Source organism: Vulpes lagopus, chromosome 7 (genome assembly GCF_018345385.1).
Source record: "Vulpes lagopus strain Blue_001 chromosome 7, ASM1834538v1, whole genome shotgun sequence".
Classification (NCBI taxonomy): domain Eukaryota; kingdom Metazoa; phylum Chordata; class Mammalia; order Carnivora; family Canidae; genus Vulpes; species Vulpes lagopus.
This window is the reverse complement of record NC_054830.1, coordinates 13,529,750-13,549,775: the sequence shown is the minus strand read 5'-3', so window position 1 is coordinate 13,549,775 and position 20,026 is coordinate 13,529,750. Positions and strand designations below refer to the sequence as shown.

At 53.1% G+C, this 20,026-nt stretch overlaps 1 protein-coding gene across 1 annotated transcript in view; it reads left to right on the top strand.

The window, feature by feature from the left end:
• ELL (elongation factor for RNA polymerase II) overlaps window positions 1-20,026 on the top strand; it is a 76,822-nt gene that overhangs the window by 53,054 nt on the left and 3,742 nt on the right. The window contains exons 3-10 of the mRNA XM_041761154.1: window positions 321-442; window positions 865-1,028; window positions 3,359-3,633; window positions 7,267-7,391; window positions 14,183-14,279; window positions 15,467-15,941; window positions 18,967-19,033; window positions 19,316-19,487. Of these exons, the coding sequence (XP_041617088.1) occupies window positions 321-442; window positions 865-1,028; window positions 3,359-3,633; window positions 7,267-7,391; window positions 14,183-14,279; window positions 15,467-15,941; window positions 18,967-19,033; window positions 19,316-19,487 (1,497 nt within the window). The remainder of the gene's footprint in view (window positions 1-320; window positions 443-864; window positions 1,029-3,358; window positions 3,634-7,266; window positions 7,392-14,182; window positions 14,280-15,466; window positions 15,942-18,966; window positions 19,034-19,315; window positions 19,488-20,026) is intronic.

Genomic DNA, 20,026 nt, shown 5'->3' with positions numbered 1-20,026 from the left:
AAGGCAGACGCTCAACCGCTGAGCCACCCAGGTGTCCCTCCTGATGCCCATCTTGTCTGATTTCATCTTCATGCATGTCCCAGGCGAGATCTGCCCCATTTGCTGGGTAGGACACTGGGTCTTGGCCTAGATTAATGTGGCGTCCCTGTTTCCAGTTGTGTGTTCGGTGTTCTATGCTCCTCAAGCCTAGGTACCATCGCTGCTTAGAAAGTGCTTGCACATTCTCATTGTGTCAAGCTGTGGGGATGGTCTAGGGTCCAATGCGTGGGCCATCCCATGGTGTTGTGGACCTCTCAGTGATGTCTCCACTCTCCATGCAGCACATCTCCATCCCCCAGCCTGACTGCCCCACAGAGGCACGGACTTTCTCCTTCTACCTCTCCAACATTGGCCGTGACAGCCCCCAGGGCAGCTTCGACTGCATCCAGCAATATGTCTCCAGGTGAGGCCCCACCCGGGCCAGTGCCCCCTTCTATTTCTTCTTTTTTTTAAATTTATTTATTTAAGTAATCTCTACACCCAGCATAGGCCTTGCTCATGACCATGAGATCAAGAGCCGTATGCTGTACCGACTGAGCCAGCTGGGCCACCCCAGTGTCCCCTTCTTTTACACAAGCCTTGCTGCTGCTTTCCACATGTCCATGGCACAGGTGCAGGTCCTGGCCTGCTGCCTCTGCCCAGGGGCCTGGGTTCCCTTGTTTCTTCCAGGTCAGGATGTGCCGTGTGGAAACCAAGCTGCTCAAGTTAGCACTGACCCCATTTCCCAGCTGGGGATAGTGGGGTGGGGGGAGGGCATGGGCTCCTAGACCGTCTCTCCTTGTCATCCCAGGAGTTCACCTTGGCTCCTGGCCCCTTATCTTGCAGCCATGGGGATGTTCACCTGGACTGCCTGGGCAGCATCCAGGACAAAATCACGGTGTGTGCCACTGACGACTCCTATCAGAAAGCACGGCAGAGCATGGCACAGGCTGAGGAGGAGACACGGAGCCGTGGTGCCATCGTCATCAAGGCTGGAGGCCGCTACCTAGGTGAGGATGAGGCCTGGGACTCCTCCTGTGGGGGGCTCATGACTGTTGGGCAGCTGTGGTGGGGAGCAGGAAGGACTTAGGGCCTGTCCCGGCCAAGAGCTGGAATGGTGGGTTGATAGGTGCGGCCCCTAGCTGGGTGAGCCAGATGGTTTGTCAGGTCAGAAAGGAAGGTCCTGTTGCACTGGCTGAGTTGGCTAGGGGCTGTGGCATCTGTTAATTCTCTAGTCTGAATAAGAGCCCCAAGAACCCTAGGAATTCCAAATCCATGAGCCCCTCTCTTAGGATCTGGCCTCAGGAATCTCTACCCATCAGGGAGATAGACACATTTATCCACAGCAGGGCTTCAGTCTGTCCTCCTCCAGCCGCCACCCCTGCCCTCACCTGCCTGGTCGACTCTTCCCCGAGACCAACATGGTCAGTGGCAAGATGCAGATGGTGATATGTACTCTATGGCAAGTGCCCTGCTGCTGGGTTGGGGCCAATGAGGGGCCATCGGGTTGCAACTGGCAAGGAAATGTGTTGACTCCCTGCTGGATGAGAAGGCTCTGGCAGCTAATCATCTGCTTGGAAACAATTTTGGTGAAGTTGAGACACCAACAACATGAAAAGTGTTTACTTGTAGGAAGCTCCGTTCCTGCTTTAGTCCTCCCAGCACCTAGGCCCAGATAATTTCAAGAGTCATCAGGATTCAAGGCCAGGAGGAAGGGTGTGACCGGGTATTAGGTGTGAGAGAGGCACAAAATGGCATGCAGCAAACCAGGACCTTGATGGCATTGGGTCCTTTTTTCTTGTTTAAGAAAAGGTGGGAGGATTTCAAAGGGCCATCCCCCCTCCCCCCAGCCAGGAGTATGTGACTTCACTGGCTTGGCAGTGGGCTTGGCTCTGAACGAAACCGAGACGTCATTGCAGGAGTCCATTTGCCAGTAAATACTGTGTCCCGGTGGACGTGGCTGTGCATGCTGAGGGAGCCTGTGCTCTGGGCTGTGAGCTGTTGCTGGGGATGGAGCCACCCGAGAGCAGCAGCCAGAATCCAAAAATGCTTCCCTTGTTCTCACCTCAAGGTGCAAGTGCATATATATCTTAGTAAATTTCTGGTCTTTTGGCCAAAAATTTGGTCAAAAATGTGGTTTCTTATACCACTTTCTTATACCACTTATACCACTTTGTACCACTTGTACAGCAAGAGTGTTGCGGGGGTTTTGGTTCTGGTGGAAGCCCTTATGCCCTGGCCTGTGAAGCCACAAATGAGCATATCCCACTGTGTCAGGCCTCTCCTCAACCTTGCATTAGCCATCAGCTTGGTGTTCTGGAGACAAAGTCTGGTCCTGAGGATTCTGACAGCACTTCTTCCTGTGTTAATTTGACAAGTGAGATTTAAGGGACAAGAGAAAAACAAAAAAACAAGTCCTCACAGAGAGCTTTTTGGCCCAAGGACGGGAGGCATGCACTGACCTCACTTGGCCGTGCATGTTTCCTCAGTGGCAGTGGTGCTGTCCAGGGTGGAGTAACAGTTTCCGAATGGAGGCCCCTCCCTCCAGAGCAGTGCTGGAGTCTGTTTGCTCCAGGCTGCTGCCCCTGGGACTCTGAGCCATGTCTGCTCGAGAAGCGTTTGACGGGGCTGGAGCTGGGGAGCTGCTCATACCTGGGGTCTCCAAGAAGCTGCCCAAGTGGTCCGATACCTTTGTTCACTCATCCTTTTTCATAAAAGAGAATGGGGGATCCTGGGGGGACAGCACAATGCTGTGATATGTAGGCTCTGGGGGCACCTGCCTCTTGCCATTCAGGAACCCCACTCTTTTTACTATCAGCCCCTTTTCCTGGTGTGGTTGGGCTGCCCATGATGAAGTCTTGAAGTCTGTGAAGGCTCTGAACACACTTCTGTTTCCTATAGTTCCTCCTTCTGACACTAGAGGCTCCACAAACGCCTGATGAACTGTGTATGGTCAGCAGATGGTGCTCTCACTTTTGTTTTTTTAAGATTTTATTTATTCATAGAGACAGAGAGAGAGGGGCAGAGACACAGGCAGAGGGAGAAGCAGGCTCCATGCAGGGAGCCTGATGTGGGACTCGATCCCAGGTCTCCAGGATCACACCCCAGGCTGCAGGCGGCGCTAAACCACTGAGCCACCGGGGCTGCCCTGGTGCTCTTGTCCTGGGTCCCCACCCAGCAGGCCAAGCTGGATAGGGCTTGAACTGCCTTCCCTGGAGCTGTTGGCCTTCGGTGGGCATCCATGCACTTGCTCAGAACCTGGCATCAGCCCTAGGCAGAAAGACACAGACGCCACCCCCTCACCCCCCTCAAAACCCTAATGCCTTGGCTCTTGTTGCAGGTAAGAAGGTTCAGTTTCGGAAACCAGCCCCAGGGGCTACAGATGCTGTGCCTTCCCGGAAGCGGGCAACCCCCATCAACCTGGCGAGTGCCATCAAGAAGAACAGTGTTGGTGGCATTATCGGGGGCAGCGGGGTGTCTCAGAGGCCTTTCCGTGACCGGGTGCTGCACCTCCTGGCGCTGAGGCCCTACCGGAAGGCCGAGCTCTTGCTTCGGTTACAAAAGGATGGCCTGGCCCAGGCAGACAAGGATGCGCTGGATGGCCTCCTCCAGCAGGTTCGTGCTTCTTGCCTGGGGCCAGGTTGAGGGTCCAGTCAGCCTCTGCATAGGGTCTGGATACAGGGTGGGCTGGGAAGGGCTCTTCCCGGGGATCTCTTCCAAGATTCTCAGCCTACCTCAGAGCCTCAGCCTCCTGGGTTAGGGTGTGCTTAGGGGTGTCACGGACATGGCACTAGCTAGCCATGGTGGTTGCTGTCCAGTGGCCATAAGATTGGCTCCGAGTAAGGTCACACCCTCCTCCTCACTGTCTGCTGACACACAGGCAGCAGGCACAGCACGGAGGATCCTAGACTTCAGGTGCCTAAGGATTTTAGAATCACTCAACACATATGTGAGTGAGCAAGAGCTCAGGCTCCATGGTCAGGAAGGCCTCCTGCTGCACACCAGCGCTGGCCCTGGGCAGGGGCTTTGCTTTTGGACGCTCAGGCTTCTGTGTGTGGCTGCGGCTTGACTCCAGCACCTCTTGAGGGCTGAGCTGGAGGGAATATGATGTCAGCAGATGGAACCTGTTGTTATGGAACAGTTCAGGCTTTAGAACAAGAGCTGCAGGCCTGGCTGCTTTCCCTAGGCCCTTTCCTGTCTCCCGAGCCCCTGGAGGGAACTCAAGGACCCTGGGAAGGTGAGCAGCTTGTTCTGGCTTTGCCGTGTCAGCAGGGCCATGCAGATATGTTGGAGCCCTGCTGTGAGGCTCACATGGCTGGCTGTGGACAGTCCCATCTTGCGGAAGAGGTATGGTCGAACCTCCAGTTCTGTCCACCAGCTTACTTGCCCCTCTTGCACCCCGCCTCAGACACTCTGGGCACGCAGACAGTGCAAAACACACATGTTGTGATAATCAGTAGTTGTATCTGAGGATGAGCCACAGAGTTGGCTGTCCCTTATGTCATGGGGACCCTCGCCCCGGGGGCTCCACTTGCCAGGAAAAATCTGTATGGTTTTGGCCTTTAAATTTTTTTAATTTTTTTTTTATTTTGAATGCATGTGCAAGCACAGGGGTGGGGGGCAGAGGGAGAGAGAGAATCCTAAGCAGGTTCCACACCCAGCACAGAACCTGACACAGGGCTTAATCTCATGACCCTGAGATCATGACAAAATCAAGAGCTGAATGCCTGACCAGAAGAGCCACCGAGGTGCCCCTGGATTTGGCCTCTTGAACCACTGTCCCTCACTCAGGTTGTGCAGGTGAGGACCAAGCTGCACAGTTTCTTCCTCTGAGCTTAGGAGTTGGCTCAAGGCCTGTTAGAAGATAGATATGTAGCTTCATGGCTCAGAAGTTTGTTTGTTTGTTTGTTTGTTTGTTTTTTGGCAGAGGGGCTTGCCAAAGCATCCAGAAAGCTCCAGAACCAGGAATGATGTTGCTAGGGGACTTGTTTCTTTGGAAAGTCACAGACATCAACCTTATCCTTGGGATAAGGATAATGATTTTGGAGACAAGGGAAGCACAGCAGAGACCCTTCCCCTGGGCTGGAACTCAGAGAGAATGAGGCAGGGCTGGCTAAATGCCGGGTCTTTAGATGTGAGCCAGTACTGAAGACAGAGGCCTGTACTGAAGGCAGAGGCCTGCCGCTGGATGTGCCTGCAGCACATACTGCTGTCCATTCAGGCCACTATCAGCCCCTAGCATGGCATTCTTGGAAATGCCCTTGCTCCCACCTTCCTCTCTCGCCCTGTTTGTGCCCAGAATAAAGAAGAACCACATGAGCCCCTCAAATGCAGAATGTGAAACTTGGCTGACCGAGCACACAGATACAGCTGAGATTTACCCTCTGAGCAATCCTCAAATGCAGCAGGAACGCCAGGCTCAGTTTTCCGAAGAAGTGGGGATCTGTTGGTACTGATGTCGCTCTGCCAGGGGTGCCTGCTTTTTTAACCTCTGAGATGCTGTCGTTCCCAGCCCTTTCCCAGAACCAAAGAGGCACTGTGCTGGGCTCTGGCTTCTCTGGTTGATTCGGATTCAGCAGCCTCCTGTGGGGAAGCTTATCTGGTGTCTGTGGGCAGAACGTCCTTCCCATGTCTACTCTGATTTCTTCTGAGTGGCCCCATCTGCTTTGTGCTTGTGTATTTACTACCAGCTTGTCCTCCCCGGCAGTTGTGGGCAGTAGCAGGACCCCATCAGCTTGAGGAAGGGAAAGGTCTCAGGAGATACTGTGGGCTGGGCCTTGTCTAGGCTGGTCATTTCCAGCCTCGCCCGAGTGATCAGGGATTCCGATGAGCAGCACAGACAAAACCACACTCCTCAAAGGCACCTTCTCTTTTTCTTCTGTGAAAACATCCAAAGCAAAGATTCAAAGCATCTGTCTCTGGTGCTGGCGGGGCCTCAGAGAAACCCGTAGGCTCATTCTCTGTGGGTAGGAATGTTGATGGGTAGGTTGCTCTTCTGGAGAGCATTTTAGCAAGATACATCAAGAGCCATAAAAATGTTCAGAGCCTTTGACCCACCCATCCCACTTCTGGGAAGCTGGCCGAAGGAAACCATCAGCATGGAAAAACCTGCACACAGTGGTGTCTGTTCATGCTACAGAGAAATTGCAGATGGTGTTGCATCCAACAAAGGAAAAATCTGAGTAACTCACAGTGCAGATGCTTGGTGGAATGTTACTTGGTCATTAAAAATGCTCCCTGTAGAAACTCTTATGACCTGGAGTCCCTTTCAGAAGCCTGTGACAGTGAAGACCAGCAGTTGCCATGCCTACGTTCCACGGCCGTGTGCTAGAGGCCTAGTGAGATAGTCACCAAAGCACCCGCTTTGGAGCGGGGCCTGAACTTCTTCAAGCACCCTTAAGGTCAAAGTTCTGAGTCCATCTTTGTGGTTTTGGAGACAAGCTCAGCCTTCATTAACCAGCCTGAGTAGGGCTCACTGTTTTCAGGGAAGATGGACCTAGCTTGGCCCCTAGTGGCCCCAGCTCCCCCACCCTCCACCATCTCTGCCACAGGAGTGCATACCCAAGAGGGGGGTGTCAGTCTATTAAGGGTGCTATAACAGAATTACATAAACTGGGTGGCTTATCAACAACAGATGTTTGCTTTTCATGGTTCTGGAGACTGGAAAGTCAAAGATCAAGGCACCAGCAGACTGGGTGTTTGGTGAGGGCCCCTTTCCTGGTTCATAGACTGTCTTCTCCATGTGTTGTCACATGGCAGGAGTGAGGAGGGAGCCTCCTGGAGGCTCTTATAGGGACACTGCTCACATTCAGGAGGGCTCCATCCTCATGACCTAATCACCTCCCAGAGGCCCCACCTCCCAATACCATCATTTTGGGTGTTCAGATTTAACATGAATTTCAGTTGAAATGTTTCAAAATATTCAGTACATAATAGGGGATGCTGGTGATGGGGTCCTGGAAGTATAGATGACAGCAGCTGGCGCCACCACCTGCCCCCCCCCCCCCCCCCCCGCTTTGGAGCAAGCCTGTCTGCCAGCAGCTATAAGACATATGCATCAGGATGTGGTGTTCTGATCCTTTTGCATCCCAAGGCTTGCTGCCCCAGTGTGCAATGGATTTGGCGGGGGTAGAGGGTCATGTCCTCTTTGCCCTGTGTGTCTCTATCCCCCCACTCTCCATCAAATGCTTTCAGTAACTTCTGCCTCTCCTGGGCTTCTGGCAAGGTGATCCTGTCTATGTCTTACAGGTGGCCAATGTGAATGCCAAGGATGGCACATGCACGTTGAAAGACTGTGTCTATAAAGACGTGCAGAAGGACTGGCCTGGCTACTCAGAAGGGGACCAGCAGCTGTTGAAGCGGATGCTTGTCCGGTAATGCTGCCTCCCATGCCTAGGCATGTCCCCTGGTTCTGGGGCGGATGTCATCCTGAGGATGTTGGGGTGGCCTTATGTGGTCCCAAAGGCCACAGGCCCTTGAGCAGGATGGAAAGATCTGGGAGACTTTGGCGGTCTTCCTATTTCCTGGGATGCCCTGGTGCTGAGGCAGCCCACTGTGGCCTCCTGTTGGGGGAAAGGCCAGTCCCTGGTGATGGAGCAGATGGTTCAAGTCACTGTCCTGAACACTAGAATGCCCAACAGAGGATTCAGTCCACCCAGCCTGTTCCACGCTTCCTTTCCCAACGAGCTCCTTTCCCAAACCTGCACATCCCCACAGGCTTCAGCTATAGGCTGCCTCCTTAAAAAGAACCTTTCAAGAACATGAAGCAGAGAGAGACAAAACAATACTTCCCACAGGCGTGATTAAGTAGCATTAATTAAACACATTCCCTCTCAGATTAATTGGGACCTGAGGTCAGGAGTGGCCTTGGTGGCTCAGGGGAGGAGTGATTAAGTAGGCCCCTGCCTGGCTCAGGCAAGCAATTAATGATTTCCTTCTCAATTGATGCCTGACTTGGGAGCACAGGCTGTGAAGTGCCGTTCAGAGCAGGCTGATACACTAATTAGTCTTTAAATGATTTCTCAGGGACTTGAGTTATTTATGAGGTTGGGTTTTTTTTGAAGTTCATCTGTTTAAAACAGTAATTGCATGTAGACTTGGGGCTACTCTTAGGTGAACCTGGGGTTTCTCCTCAGCCTTGCAGGGCACTCCTCCCCAAGCCAGTACCTGCTTCTGAGCCAGCCTAAGGTCACCACTCTGGGTGTCCAGAGGTCCTGGGGAGGCTGAAGAGCTGTTTTCAGCAGAAGACCACTCCTACCCCTATACCCTCTCTGGTGTCTCCTGTTGCCCTAGCTAACCACGTATAGGGCCTTGGCCACACTGAACTCTCTAGAAGGGGCGTGGGCAAGAGCAGGTAGCCTTGTTGTATGTTTGTGTGTAGGTGGGGTCAGTTAGGAATCTTGGCTCTGGAGCTTTGTGTAATTCTGGGCTCATATTCCTCCCTGCTCCACTGAGTGAGTTGCTAGGACACCTGTGAACTCAAGGCACTCTGCTTTCTCCTGGGCAAGTATGGTGTCCCTCTTTCTGTCTGCACGGGCCAGCTTAGGGATCAACCGTGCCAGAAACCGCTTGTTGCCAGCAGCATGTATTGTCCATGGAAGCTTGAACCAGTTGGTGTGCAAAGGTGAGGGTCAACATCATCAACGCCCGCAGACACACTGGAGGTCACCTGAGCCACCTGTCTTTGCAGCTTATTTTCTTTAGGTTGTCCCCCTCTCCCTGAAGAAAGCCCCATTTACAGTGGTTCTTGAAGCCTCATGGCAAGAAGGAAAAATAGGGCCTTGGGGTATTTCTGCTAGTGGGGACCAGCATCACCCTAGAAGCTGGGCCACCTCCTTTTCTTACAGTTTGTTCAAAATTCATACCTGAGGTTAAGCATGTTTATGCTTCCAGGGTCTGCCTGGGCCCCTGGGGCTTTGCTCTGCTCAGACACCCTCTTGCGGCATTGTTTTGATCGTTTGTGCTTTAATTCCCAGTGTGTGTAGCTGCTAAGGTTTGTCTGTCCCAGGTGTCTAGTGCAGGATGAGGCCTTGGCAGCTGTGCCCAGCCCTATAGTCACTGCCCTCAATGCCATCGCCGCCACCTGCACTTGTCCCAGCCTTGCTTGCCCGAGGGCGGGTGTCTGCACCAGGTGCCAAGCCATGGCCACCAGCCCCATCACATGTGCTTTCCATGGACTTGGTAACCTATATTACTGTTACTTTCTCTGCTTTGACTTCTCCTTGTCTTTCACATCCAACTCCAAACTTCCCCCGGTGTCCCATGGCCTTTTGTCACTCTCAGCAGATCAGAGGTCCTGCAGGTTCCCCCAGGAGCCGCTGCCCTCTCCTGCCAGTTCTCCCATTCCTGGGTCTGCAGTTCTGCCTTGGTGCCCAAGGGCTGCAGCTCTCGAGGAAAGAACTTCAGGAGGTCCCTTTGCCATAGTGCGGTCAAATCGGACTGACAGTTGGCCAGGTCTGGACCTTCAGCTCCTGAGGACTTTTGCCTTCATGTGGAAGGCCTGGACCCCAGGACTTGGAGGTTGCATGTCGGCATGGTCACAGGGTTACCTGGCAGGTGCTCAGGGGTGAGTGCGTCTGTCCTCACAGCCTGAAAACTCAGCTCATCCTTCTTCTTACTCTGTGTGCGCTCCTGAAAAGGCTTCCTGTGCCCCATTACATGGGGTGGGACGTGGGAGGCATGGGCCGTGGGGTGTGCTCCACACACTGTCTGCCTTCTGGTATTACCCATTGTTGTGGTCACTCTCTTCAACTTCTCCCAGCCCGTCTCTTCTTTGCTATTGTTTATGGTTTCTACTAGTCTTTGGTCTTGTTTTGTGTAGCATCACATTGTTATTCCATGGGGGTGATGTTATTTTTATTTTTAAAATTTTTATTGTTGAAGTATAGTTGATATACAGCGTTATATTAGCTTCCAGCATGCAGCAGGTGGTTGGACAGTGTTCACCCCAGTAAGCGTAGTCGCCATCTGTTACTGCACCACAGCCACAGTGTCATCACCTACATTCCCTGTGCTGCACCTTGGGTGCCCATTCCCGTGACTTCCTTATCTCAGAACTGGAAGTGTGTACCTCTTCATTCTCTTCACCTATTCTGTCCATCCCCCCCATGCCTCTCCCCTCTGGCAGCTACCAGTTTTGTTCCCTGAACTTGAGTCTGTTTCTGTTTGTTTCTTGATTCATTTTCTTTCTTAGATTCCACACATAAGTGAAATAATGTGGTATTTGTAGGACTCACTGCACTTAGCATTATGCCCTCTAGGTCCATTCACATTGTTGCACATGGCAAGATCTCATCCTTTTATATGGCCGAGCAATGGTCCTTTGTTTCTGTCTCCCACATCTTTTCATCCCCATCTATCAGTGGACACTTGGGCTGCTTCCATATCTTGGCTACTGTAAACTAGGGGTGCTTATATGTTTTTGAATTCATCTTTTATGTTTTCTTTGTGTAAATACCCAGTCATAGAAGTACTAGATCATATGGTAATTCTGTTTTTAACTTTTTGAGGAACCTCCATCTGTTTTCCACAATGCAATCAGTTTGCATTCCCACCAACAGGGCACAGGTTCCTTTTCTCCTCATCCTTGCCAGCACTTAGTTCTTTTTGTTTTTGTTTTTTTTTAAGATTTTATTTATTTATTTTGAGAGAATGGGAGAGAGTGAGTGAGAGAGCACAGCAGGGGGAGGGACAGAGAGAAAGGGAGAAGCAGCCTCCCCACTGAGCAGGGAGCCCAACCCAGGACTCAACCCCAGGATCCCTATCATGACCTGAGCCAAAGGCCTATGCCTAACTGACCGACCCCCCCCCCCCCAGGCACCTCAGTTCTTGTCTTTTTGATATTAGCCTTTCTGATTGGTGTGAAGTGATATCTTATGGTTTTGATTTGCATTTCTCTGATAATCGGTGATGTTGAGCATCTGTCCTGCATCTGCTAGCCATCTGTATGTCTTTGGGAAAATGTCTCTTCAGGTCCTCTGTCCTTTTCTAAATCAGATTATTTGTGCTTTTTCGTGTTGAGTTGTCTAAGTGCTTTATATGTTTTGGGTATTGATCCCCTAGCAGATGTATAATTTGCACATGTCTTCTCCTGTTCATCAGGTTGTCTTTTTGTTTTGTTGATGTTCCCTTGCTGTGCAAAAGCTTTTTGTTTTGATATAGTCCCAGTTGTTTGTTTGTCCTTTTGTTTCCCTTGCCCGAGGAGGCAGATCCATAAATATGTTGCTAAGGTTGATATACAAGACATGACTATGTTTTCTTTTAGGAGTTTTGTGGTTTCAGGTCTCACGTTTAGGTCTTTAATCCATTATGAGTTTATTTTTGTGTCTGGTGAAAGCAAGTGGTCCAATTTCATTCTTTTGCATATAACTGTCCAGTTTTCCCAGCACCATTTATTGAAGAGACTGTCTTCCCTATTGTATATTGTTGCCTCCTCTGTCATGGATTAATGGACCATGTATGTGTGAGTTTATTTCTGGTCTCTATTCTGTTCCATTAATACCTATGTGCCTATTTTTTGTGTCAGTACCAAGCTGTGTTGACTATTATAGCTTTATAATATATCTCAAAATCTGGGATTGTGATGCCTCCAGCCTTATTTGTCTTTCTCACAATTCAGTGGTGTTAACTACATTCACAGTGTTGTACAACTACTACTTCTAGCTAATTCCAGAGCACATACCCCAAAATGGAACCCCATATTAGCAGATAGTCCCATTCCCCTCTCCCAGCTCCTGGCAACCACTAATCTTTCTGTTTCTATGGATTTGCCTTTTCTGGATGTTTCATATCAGTGGGATCATACAGCATGTGGCCTATTGTGACTGGATTCTCTCACTTAGTGTACTGTTCTTAAGGTTGTAACATGTATCAGGGCTGTGTTCCTTTTGTGGCTCAGTAATCTGTTGTGTGTGGATATACACACACATTTGTTCATTCACTCATCTGTTAATGGACCCTTTTGTTGTTTCTACCTTTTGGCGATTGCAACTAGTGCTTCTAGGAGCGAACATTTGTGTACGAGGATTTGTATGGACATAGATTCTCAGTTCTCTCAAGTGTAGAAGGAGGAGCGGAGTTGAGGTTTTTGAAAAACTGCCAAAAATGTTTTCCACAACAGCTGTACCCTTTTACATTCCCACCAGCAGCACACAAAGAGGTTTTCCAGTTTCCCCACTTTCTCACCAATACTTGTTATTTTCTGTTATGGTTTGGTTTTATCCTAGCCCTCTTAGTGAATATGAGGTAATATCTCGTTGTGGTTTTGATTTGCATTTTTCTGATGACTAATGATGTTGAACCCTTTCTTATGTGCTTATTGGCCATTTGTGTATCTTTGGAGCAATGTCTACTTGAGTCCTTTGTCTTTCTGTGGATGTTAAGGCTGGTGTTTTGTTGTGGATTTAAAGTTTTCATCTGCTTATAGAGTCTCTCTTCTCTTTAAAATGCATTTTCTTGTCTCTGTCTTTTGGGCCCTGACATGTGTTACCTGGAGGCCCAGGGGCAGCCCTTCAAGGCTTTCCTCTGAGTGGCTCCATTTCCTCAGGAGGGCCGCTGAGGTTTCTTGGAACCCTCCGTGGGCCCTTCTGTTTCTTCAGTCTCCTGAGGCCACACCTCTGTCCATTCCGTTGTCCAGGTGTGCCTGGAGCAGCCTTCTGGCCTTCTAGAGAAGGCTGGGCTCCTTCACTCCTGAACACACTGGGTTCCTTCCCCACAACCCCAGAACATAGTGGGGACAGCCCTGCAGGAGCCCCTTCACTGTGGTCTCTTAAGACTCTAACCCCAGGCCCGTGAGGTTTTGTGGCCTGGGGCCCTATTTTCTTGGATAAGACAGTCACCACATCTGTTTTCAGCATTAGATCACGCTGTTCCCTTTTCCCCTTGCTCCTTCAAGCGTTTTTAGTGGAGCCTAGAAAGAGCAGATGTAAATGCCTCTGGTTACTTCTATGTGGCTGGCCAGCAAACTTGAAGTACCCATCTTGGCCACATGTACTGTGTTACCCGGGTGAGCGCTTGCATGTTGCAGACATTTTTTTCTATGGCTCTCTTTGCATTTGGGGCCACCATAGAGGGGGCAGCAGCAGTGGTTTGTAATATGACCATCAATCAAGGAGGTCTGCTCTGCTCATCACTGATTAAGGTCCGTGCAGACATGGTCCCTGCAGCCCCAGACCCTGCAGGGTATGGAGCACCCAAGGTACCACGCACAGTACCAGGCTGGCTACTGGGTTCTCATGAGACTTGCAGCCTCTAGGACTATGAGAGGTGCATCAGAGAGCAAGCAAGAGACCGTGCAAGCCACGGTCACTAGTATGGCCTCCGTTTGCTCTTTGAGTGTCGGAGTGTCTCTTCCCTCTCCCCGCCTGCATCATTATGCTCAGGTACTGGTAGGCCAGTGGCTGCCCCATTATCCTTAAGGAGGTATTGTAATGTTGGCTCCCAGGAAAGTAGGTCCTGAATCCAGGAGGTCTTCCTGTTGTGCCAGTGCATCTTAATCCCCTTCAGAATTTTCTAAAGTTTCTGCAGTAAGCATTATTATTAGGATGAATGTTTGTTTGTTTTAAAGATTTTATTTATTTGAGAGAGTGACCAAGAGAGAGCACACACGAGCAGGGGTAAAGGGAGAAGGAGAGGGAGAAGCCAACTCCCCTGCTGAGCAGGGAGCCCGATGTGAGGCTCGATCCCAGGACCCTGAGATCATGACCTAAGCTGAAGGCAGACGCTTAACCAACTGAGCCACCGAGGCACCCCTGGAATGAATGATTGCTTTCAAAAGGAGAGGCCAGTGCCCTAGTGTACCCAGCTCCCACAGGGACATAGCACAGAGCTTGAATATCTTGTCAATTTTACTTGGGTCCCTAGTCTCCACAGTAATGGGTGTTTAGATGAGTGGGAGGTCCACTGACCCTTCTCTGGGTGCGACAAGACACTAAATGAGCAGTCCTCCAGGCTGTGGATAAATCTAGGGTGGGATGTGTTCAGCTGCCCTCTGCCAGCCGTGTCCTGTAGTACCCCGTGTACTCAACCCTGCTCTGGTTCGACAGCGGGGCCCACCCCAAATCACTGAGTGTAGGTGGGATAGCATGGTGTCAGCGGAAAGGCAAATGGGTCTGGCAGTGCCCTACTGGTTGTGGAGCCTTACAACTACCCTACATCTCCTTCGTAGGAAGCTGTGCCAGCCACAGAGTGCAGTTGGCCTCCCTGGAGACCCTGCTGCCACCAGTCCTCCCAAGGAACATGGAAGCTCAGCCTCACCCCCTCAGGTAGGAGCATTGGGCAAGGATGTGACAACATGTTGCTGGTGGTGGCGGCGGTAGTTGTGAGGGAGGAAAGTGGGATAGGAGCCAGCGGGCCAGACCTGACCTCAGTGTTTGGGCAGCCCATTGCATCTGTGGCTCATAGCTGGGTATTTTCTTCAGTGAGTGAGCAACTGCCTGGCTTTCCCCAGACTGGGGACCTGGGTCTGGTTCCCTGGTGCAGTTCCCTCGAGTACTTATGAGAGGTATGTGCAAGGAGGGCAGTCTCCCAAATCACGCTGAGCTTTGTGCTCTCTGCACGGCAGGCACAGCAGATGCACACGCTGGGACTGTCATGAAGATTCCATAAAATCAGCGTGCCAGCTGTAGGCACAGGCCTTGTGAGTGGTGGCTACTGCCGAATTGGTGAATAATCAGGAGGGTGCTCAGGTGGCCCCATCTGTATGCTCTGGCTCATGAGGCCCTCATCCCAAGACCCTAATTTACCTCACTTTTCTCCTTTGCTGTGGAGGCTCCCAGCCCATATCCAAGGCCCTGAATCCTCCTTGTGGAGAGGTCAGGTCTGTGCCTGTCCTGGCTCTGGCGCCGAAGTAGAGGGCTAACAGCCTCCTTATCCTGCTTCCCCCTGATGGTGGGCCTGCTGCCTACCATCCTGCTCTCTCAAGCCACTTCCCAGGGACCGGGCTATCCGTGTTCTGGCCTTGCCTCACATGCCTCAGCCTTCTCACTTATGAAGTGGGGATGCAGCCTGTACCATGTCACAGGATTGCCTTGAGGATCCAGGTAGTCGTGGGTCTGGTAGGGGGTGGGAAGGGAGTCCCAGCCTGTGGGGCTGCCCTGTATCCTTCAGACTTGGTTCTGTCACCATTCCCATCATCTAGGAACGATGCCGAATGCTGAGACATTTCAGACCAGTCCCCGGAGGTGGCCCTACTTGAGCACTTGGCTGGGGGCAGTTTGGCTGATGCTGCCCCCTTCTTGGATCCCTCCTCAGGGTGGGCTGAGCCTAGGTTAGCAAGGGCCTGGCTGTTTTCAGTGTGCCCTCTTGTGGCCAGAGGAGGCCTTGCAGGCAGGCACTGATTTTCCTGGGGCCTCATGAGCTCCAGGGTCAGCCTGTTGCGCCCCAGCCACTTCTCAGGAGACACCAGTGGCTCCACAGTCTCCCTTTTAAAATTGTTTCCCTTCCATTGTAGAAACGAACACAGCCTCCTGATTTCATCGACCGCCTGACCAGCAAGAAACCCAGGATATCACATTTTACCCAGAGAGCTCAGCCTGCCATCAATGGGAAGCTGAGTGCACCCCATGGCCGTGAGGCCCTATTGCCTACTCCGGGCCTGCTAGCAGGGACAGATGCCCACCTGCCTCCACGGTTGGAGCCCCCAAGGGCCCATGACCCTCTGGCTGACGTCAGCAATGACCTGGGCCACAGTGGCCGGGACTGCGAGCACGGGGAAGTAGCTGCCCCAGCCCCAACTACATGCCTCAGTTTGCCCCTGCTGACGGACTGTGCCCAGCCCAGCAGGCCCCATGGTAGCTCATCACGCAGCAAATCCAAGAAGAAGTCCAAGAAGCACAAAGACAAGGAGAGAGCAGCTGAGGACAGACACCGGGCCCGGTTGCCAGAACACATGCCCAGCCCCCTTGGAGCCCCACCAGATGCCCCGGGTAGGTACCAGGAGGCAGGCCTGGGGTCAGGGACTCTGTGGGAGGACCCTGCTAGGAGCCTGAGCTGCAGTCCACACCCACCATTGCGCAGGGGGCGCTGCGCCACCCCATGAACCCTTATATTGGCACACCCTGCACATTCAGCTCCTTTGCACCTTGTCTTCTAACACAAGGTTGTCTGTGCCCTGGAGCCTTCTGCGGTCCTGCTATGCCAGGTCAATGCCAGGAACACAGAACTGGACTGAGCTGAGGTCCGTGGGAGGAGACCATGTACCGGGAGAGCAACTAGTTCCAGGCTCAGCTCTGGCTGCCCTGAGGTCCCAGACACTGAAAGGGAGCAGGATGGGACTGGGGTTCACAGAAGGCGCAGTGGGGTGCAGTACCTGGCTGGAGAAGACCAGCACTTGGAGCCACAGGGCCTCGTGTAGCCTGCTGACAAGTGAATTTTTCAGCCTGTGGAGACTGGGTTTGGGAAGCTGTCCATATAACAGCAGGCTGTAGGAGTCGGAATGAGGTCACGTAGCAGGTGAGAAAGCCGGAGGTCGAGAGATCTGGGATCACAGCAGCAGGATGAGGGGTGCAAGGTTGGCTGGGGCTGCGTCCTGAGCCTGAGAATCCTTGGGTGGGGCATCCCATACACCCAGGAGAGGTGTATGGACAGACCGGCTTGGGGTGGGAGGAGGAATCTTCACCCCCAGAGCCTGGGCCACCTTAAGTTCATAGCCCAGGGCGCCTGAGCTGAACACCCCATGTGGTTGTTAACTTAATCAGCATGGTGTGACCACAAAGATGCAGCTGCACCTGCCACCTGCAGTCTCAGGCTATGTAACTTGCTGCCCTTTCAGATTATTTCCCCAGGAAGGATCCGAGCAGGAGGCATTCCTAGGGCAAAGGGTGGAGTTGCTTTCTCCTTAAGGCTTTTTTAATGAGTTATTTAACTACTCTCCAGAAAGGCCTTTGCCAGCCCCTCCCTCTGACTGGAGGGCAGGTGTTGGCAGCAGCCAGGTGGAGGCAAGGCCTGGTTCCCTTGAGCTGATCCTGCCGGGAGAGACAAACCCTGAGCAGGCCCAGCCAGGCAGCACATCCTGTCCCAAATGGTGAAAGCAAGGCCCTGTGTTCCTCTGGCAGTGCCCAGGGAAGGAGGAGCATACTTGGCACTCAGACAGCTTCAGATCCTGCCCAGTGCCAATTGGCCTGGTATCTTGTCCCTAGGTTAAGGTGAGAAAGTGAGATTTGGCAAACCAGGGAATAGGTGGCCCAAGGGAAAAGATAAGGACAACTAGGCACTAAATACTGCTTTATTCATCTTGATCTGCGTCTCGCAGGAGCCTCAGATGTAACAGTAATGGCCGAGCACAGAGGCCCCTTCTGGAGTGTTGTGCGCTGCCTGTGCAGGCAGCCACACAAGCAGGAGCCACCACCTCTCTTAACAATGGCATTGTTCTTTTTGCACCACGCCCCTCCCTCAGACACACTGGATAAGGTTCCAGGTCAGCGGTGTGAGGAAGCGTCCTTGCTTTCGTGAACCATAGGGGAGGGACACCATTGAAGCCCCTCCTCTGTGCAGTATTGTTCCAGCCCTGTCCCGTGATTGCCTCTGCTCCAGACAGATGCAGTGGCCCCCCCGCCTGCCAGGCTCATGGCTCTTACTCAGCTTCCCCTGTGCTGCTGCCACCCTGAACCCATAGCCCTGCCCCTTGAGGCTGCCCATCACTCTGAGCCATGGGTCCAGCCCCCAGTCCTCTGCCCATCCTTGTGCCTGAGCCACGCTCCTGCTCAGTCCATGGGCCCTCCTGTTGCCTCGGCGTGCCTTTGCAGGAGGGCTGGTGTGCTGGGGTTGGTGGGGGGTGGATCTCAGCCAGCCTGAGCTCGGGCCCACTGGCCTCTGCAGGCAGCAGGGGGGGCCCTTCTCCCAAAGGGGGCCTTCTCCCAAGGGGAGCCAGGCCCTGGTGGAGGCACAGGAGGAGCAGTGGGAGGGGCAGGTGGGGAGGAGTCCCTTTAGGCCCAGGCCTGTGAGCCAGGGCCATGCACAGCCAGAGCTGCAGCAGGAGGGGGCCTCTGAGGTTTGCCTCAGGCCAGACCCAAAGGTGTCTTAGGTGCCAGGTGAATGTGACCCCGAGCCCTGGTTTCCTTATTGGTCTCTTACCTGGCGAAGATCTCAAAAGGGCTAAATGAGGTGATACTGACGGGGCCCACAAACAGCAGAACACTCTGGAAGGTGTACCTCATGCAAAGCACATGTGGTGGAAGCATGGACTAAACTGTCACGTGTGGGTTCATTGGGCTGCAGCCCCAAGGGGTGGGAGAGGTGTGCTCCATCCGCTGGTGAGAGTCCTGCGGCACAGGGATTCCCAGGTGGGCTACATCTGAGGGGACACAGTGTGTATTGAGGATGCACTACACAGTGATAAAATCTCTTCTGTGCCAGGAAGAAAGGCTGCCTGAAGGAAACCCCTGGGAAATAGACTAGATTATGGTTTTGGTCATCTGTCCCCCCCACCCCCCACCCCAAGCGCTGTGGACGGTCTCGTGTCCTCCGGTTCCACCTAGTGGGTGGCCTGGGGTGCTGGCAGGAGCAAGGGCTTTCCCAGGCAGCCTCAAGGCCAGAGACCAGGACACCCCAAGGACTTGGTTGGGCAAGGGCGTTGCTTGTTTTCAGAGTAATGGCCTTTTACATGCAGTCAGTGGAGGCAGCAGGGGCTCTGGGTGGGTCCAGCTCTGGACAGGCTGCCCAGGCGCTGGCCCCTTGATTAACTTGTCCTAGCAGCTGCTTGCTGAAAACGTGCATGCGCCACATCTGGACTCTCTACACGTCCCAGGATTGTGGTTGGGAGACACACCTTGTGTTTGGCTGCGTTGCTTCTGGGTCCAGTGAAGCTCCTGAGGTGGCACCAGCCCGGCCATCAGATTCCCTCTGCCCATCCCGACCCCCTTCTGCTATCTCTCCAGGTCCTGCAGATAACAGACCTATTACAGAATTCGGTATGGGCTCAGAAGGTGGTGTGCGTTTGCTCTTTTTTTGTAGGTTTGAATGGGACCTGCAACAGCTCAAGCGTCCCCACATCAACCTCAGAGACACCCGACTACTTGCTGTGAGTACTTCCCTGGCTGGCCTCCCACCCTCTCCCCGCCCTGCACTCTCCCCTGCACTGCAGGTTAGCAGAGGGAGGACTGACTTCATGTTTTTGTGTGGGAATTCTCACAATTCTCAACAATTCTCCCCCGTCCTAGTGCCAGGCTCCTGCTGAAGCCAGGAGGTCACCCACAGGCTGAGGGCCTGGGGGGGGCGGTGGGCCAGCCACGCAACTATGGGCACTCCAGCCCCTCCCCAGCAGCCTCCTGAGCCCCGCTGACCCCTCTTTGTCTCTCCTCAGAAAATATGCCACCATTTCCTCCTCGGAGCAGCGCCAAAGCTACAAGAATGACTTTAATGCTGAGTATAGCGAGTACCGCGACCTGCACGCTCGCATTGAGCAGATCACACGGCGCTTCACGCAGCTGGATGCCCAACTCCGGCAGCTCTCCCAGGGCTCTGAGGAATACGAGGTAGAGCCCCATGCTATGCGCACTCATCCCCGCACTCTGCACCCCACCTGGGTGAGACAGGCCCGTTTCTCATGGGTGCAGCCAAACCCAAGGCCTCCAACGCTACCCGTGGCCCCAGAGCCTGGCCGCTGTCCCTCCCAGGTGAAAAGGCCTGCCACGCTCTGCCAGTGTTTCTCCCTGTCATAGCCTGCCAGGCAGCTGTCCCTGGCTGTTGGCATGGTTTGGGTCCGTCCACAGGGCTCTGCCCCGGGAGTCCACAGGCTCTCAGGCCCAGCTTGGCCTCCCGTGCAATGGGGACACTGGAGTTGGGAGATGACCTGTTGGGGCAGGGGTGGTATTCAGAGCAACTGAAACAGCCAGGCCCTACAGGATTGGGTCAAATGGGTTCCCCCCCTGCAAGAGTGCCTGGGGTCCTCTCTGCAGCTCACAGCCCATCCATGCTGTCAGAGCCATAGGGGGAGGGGCTGCAGAGTCCCCGTGGCCTCCTTACTAGGAGTCCCTCACCCTCTGATCAAAGGCACATGGGTTCCCTAAGCCGG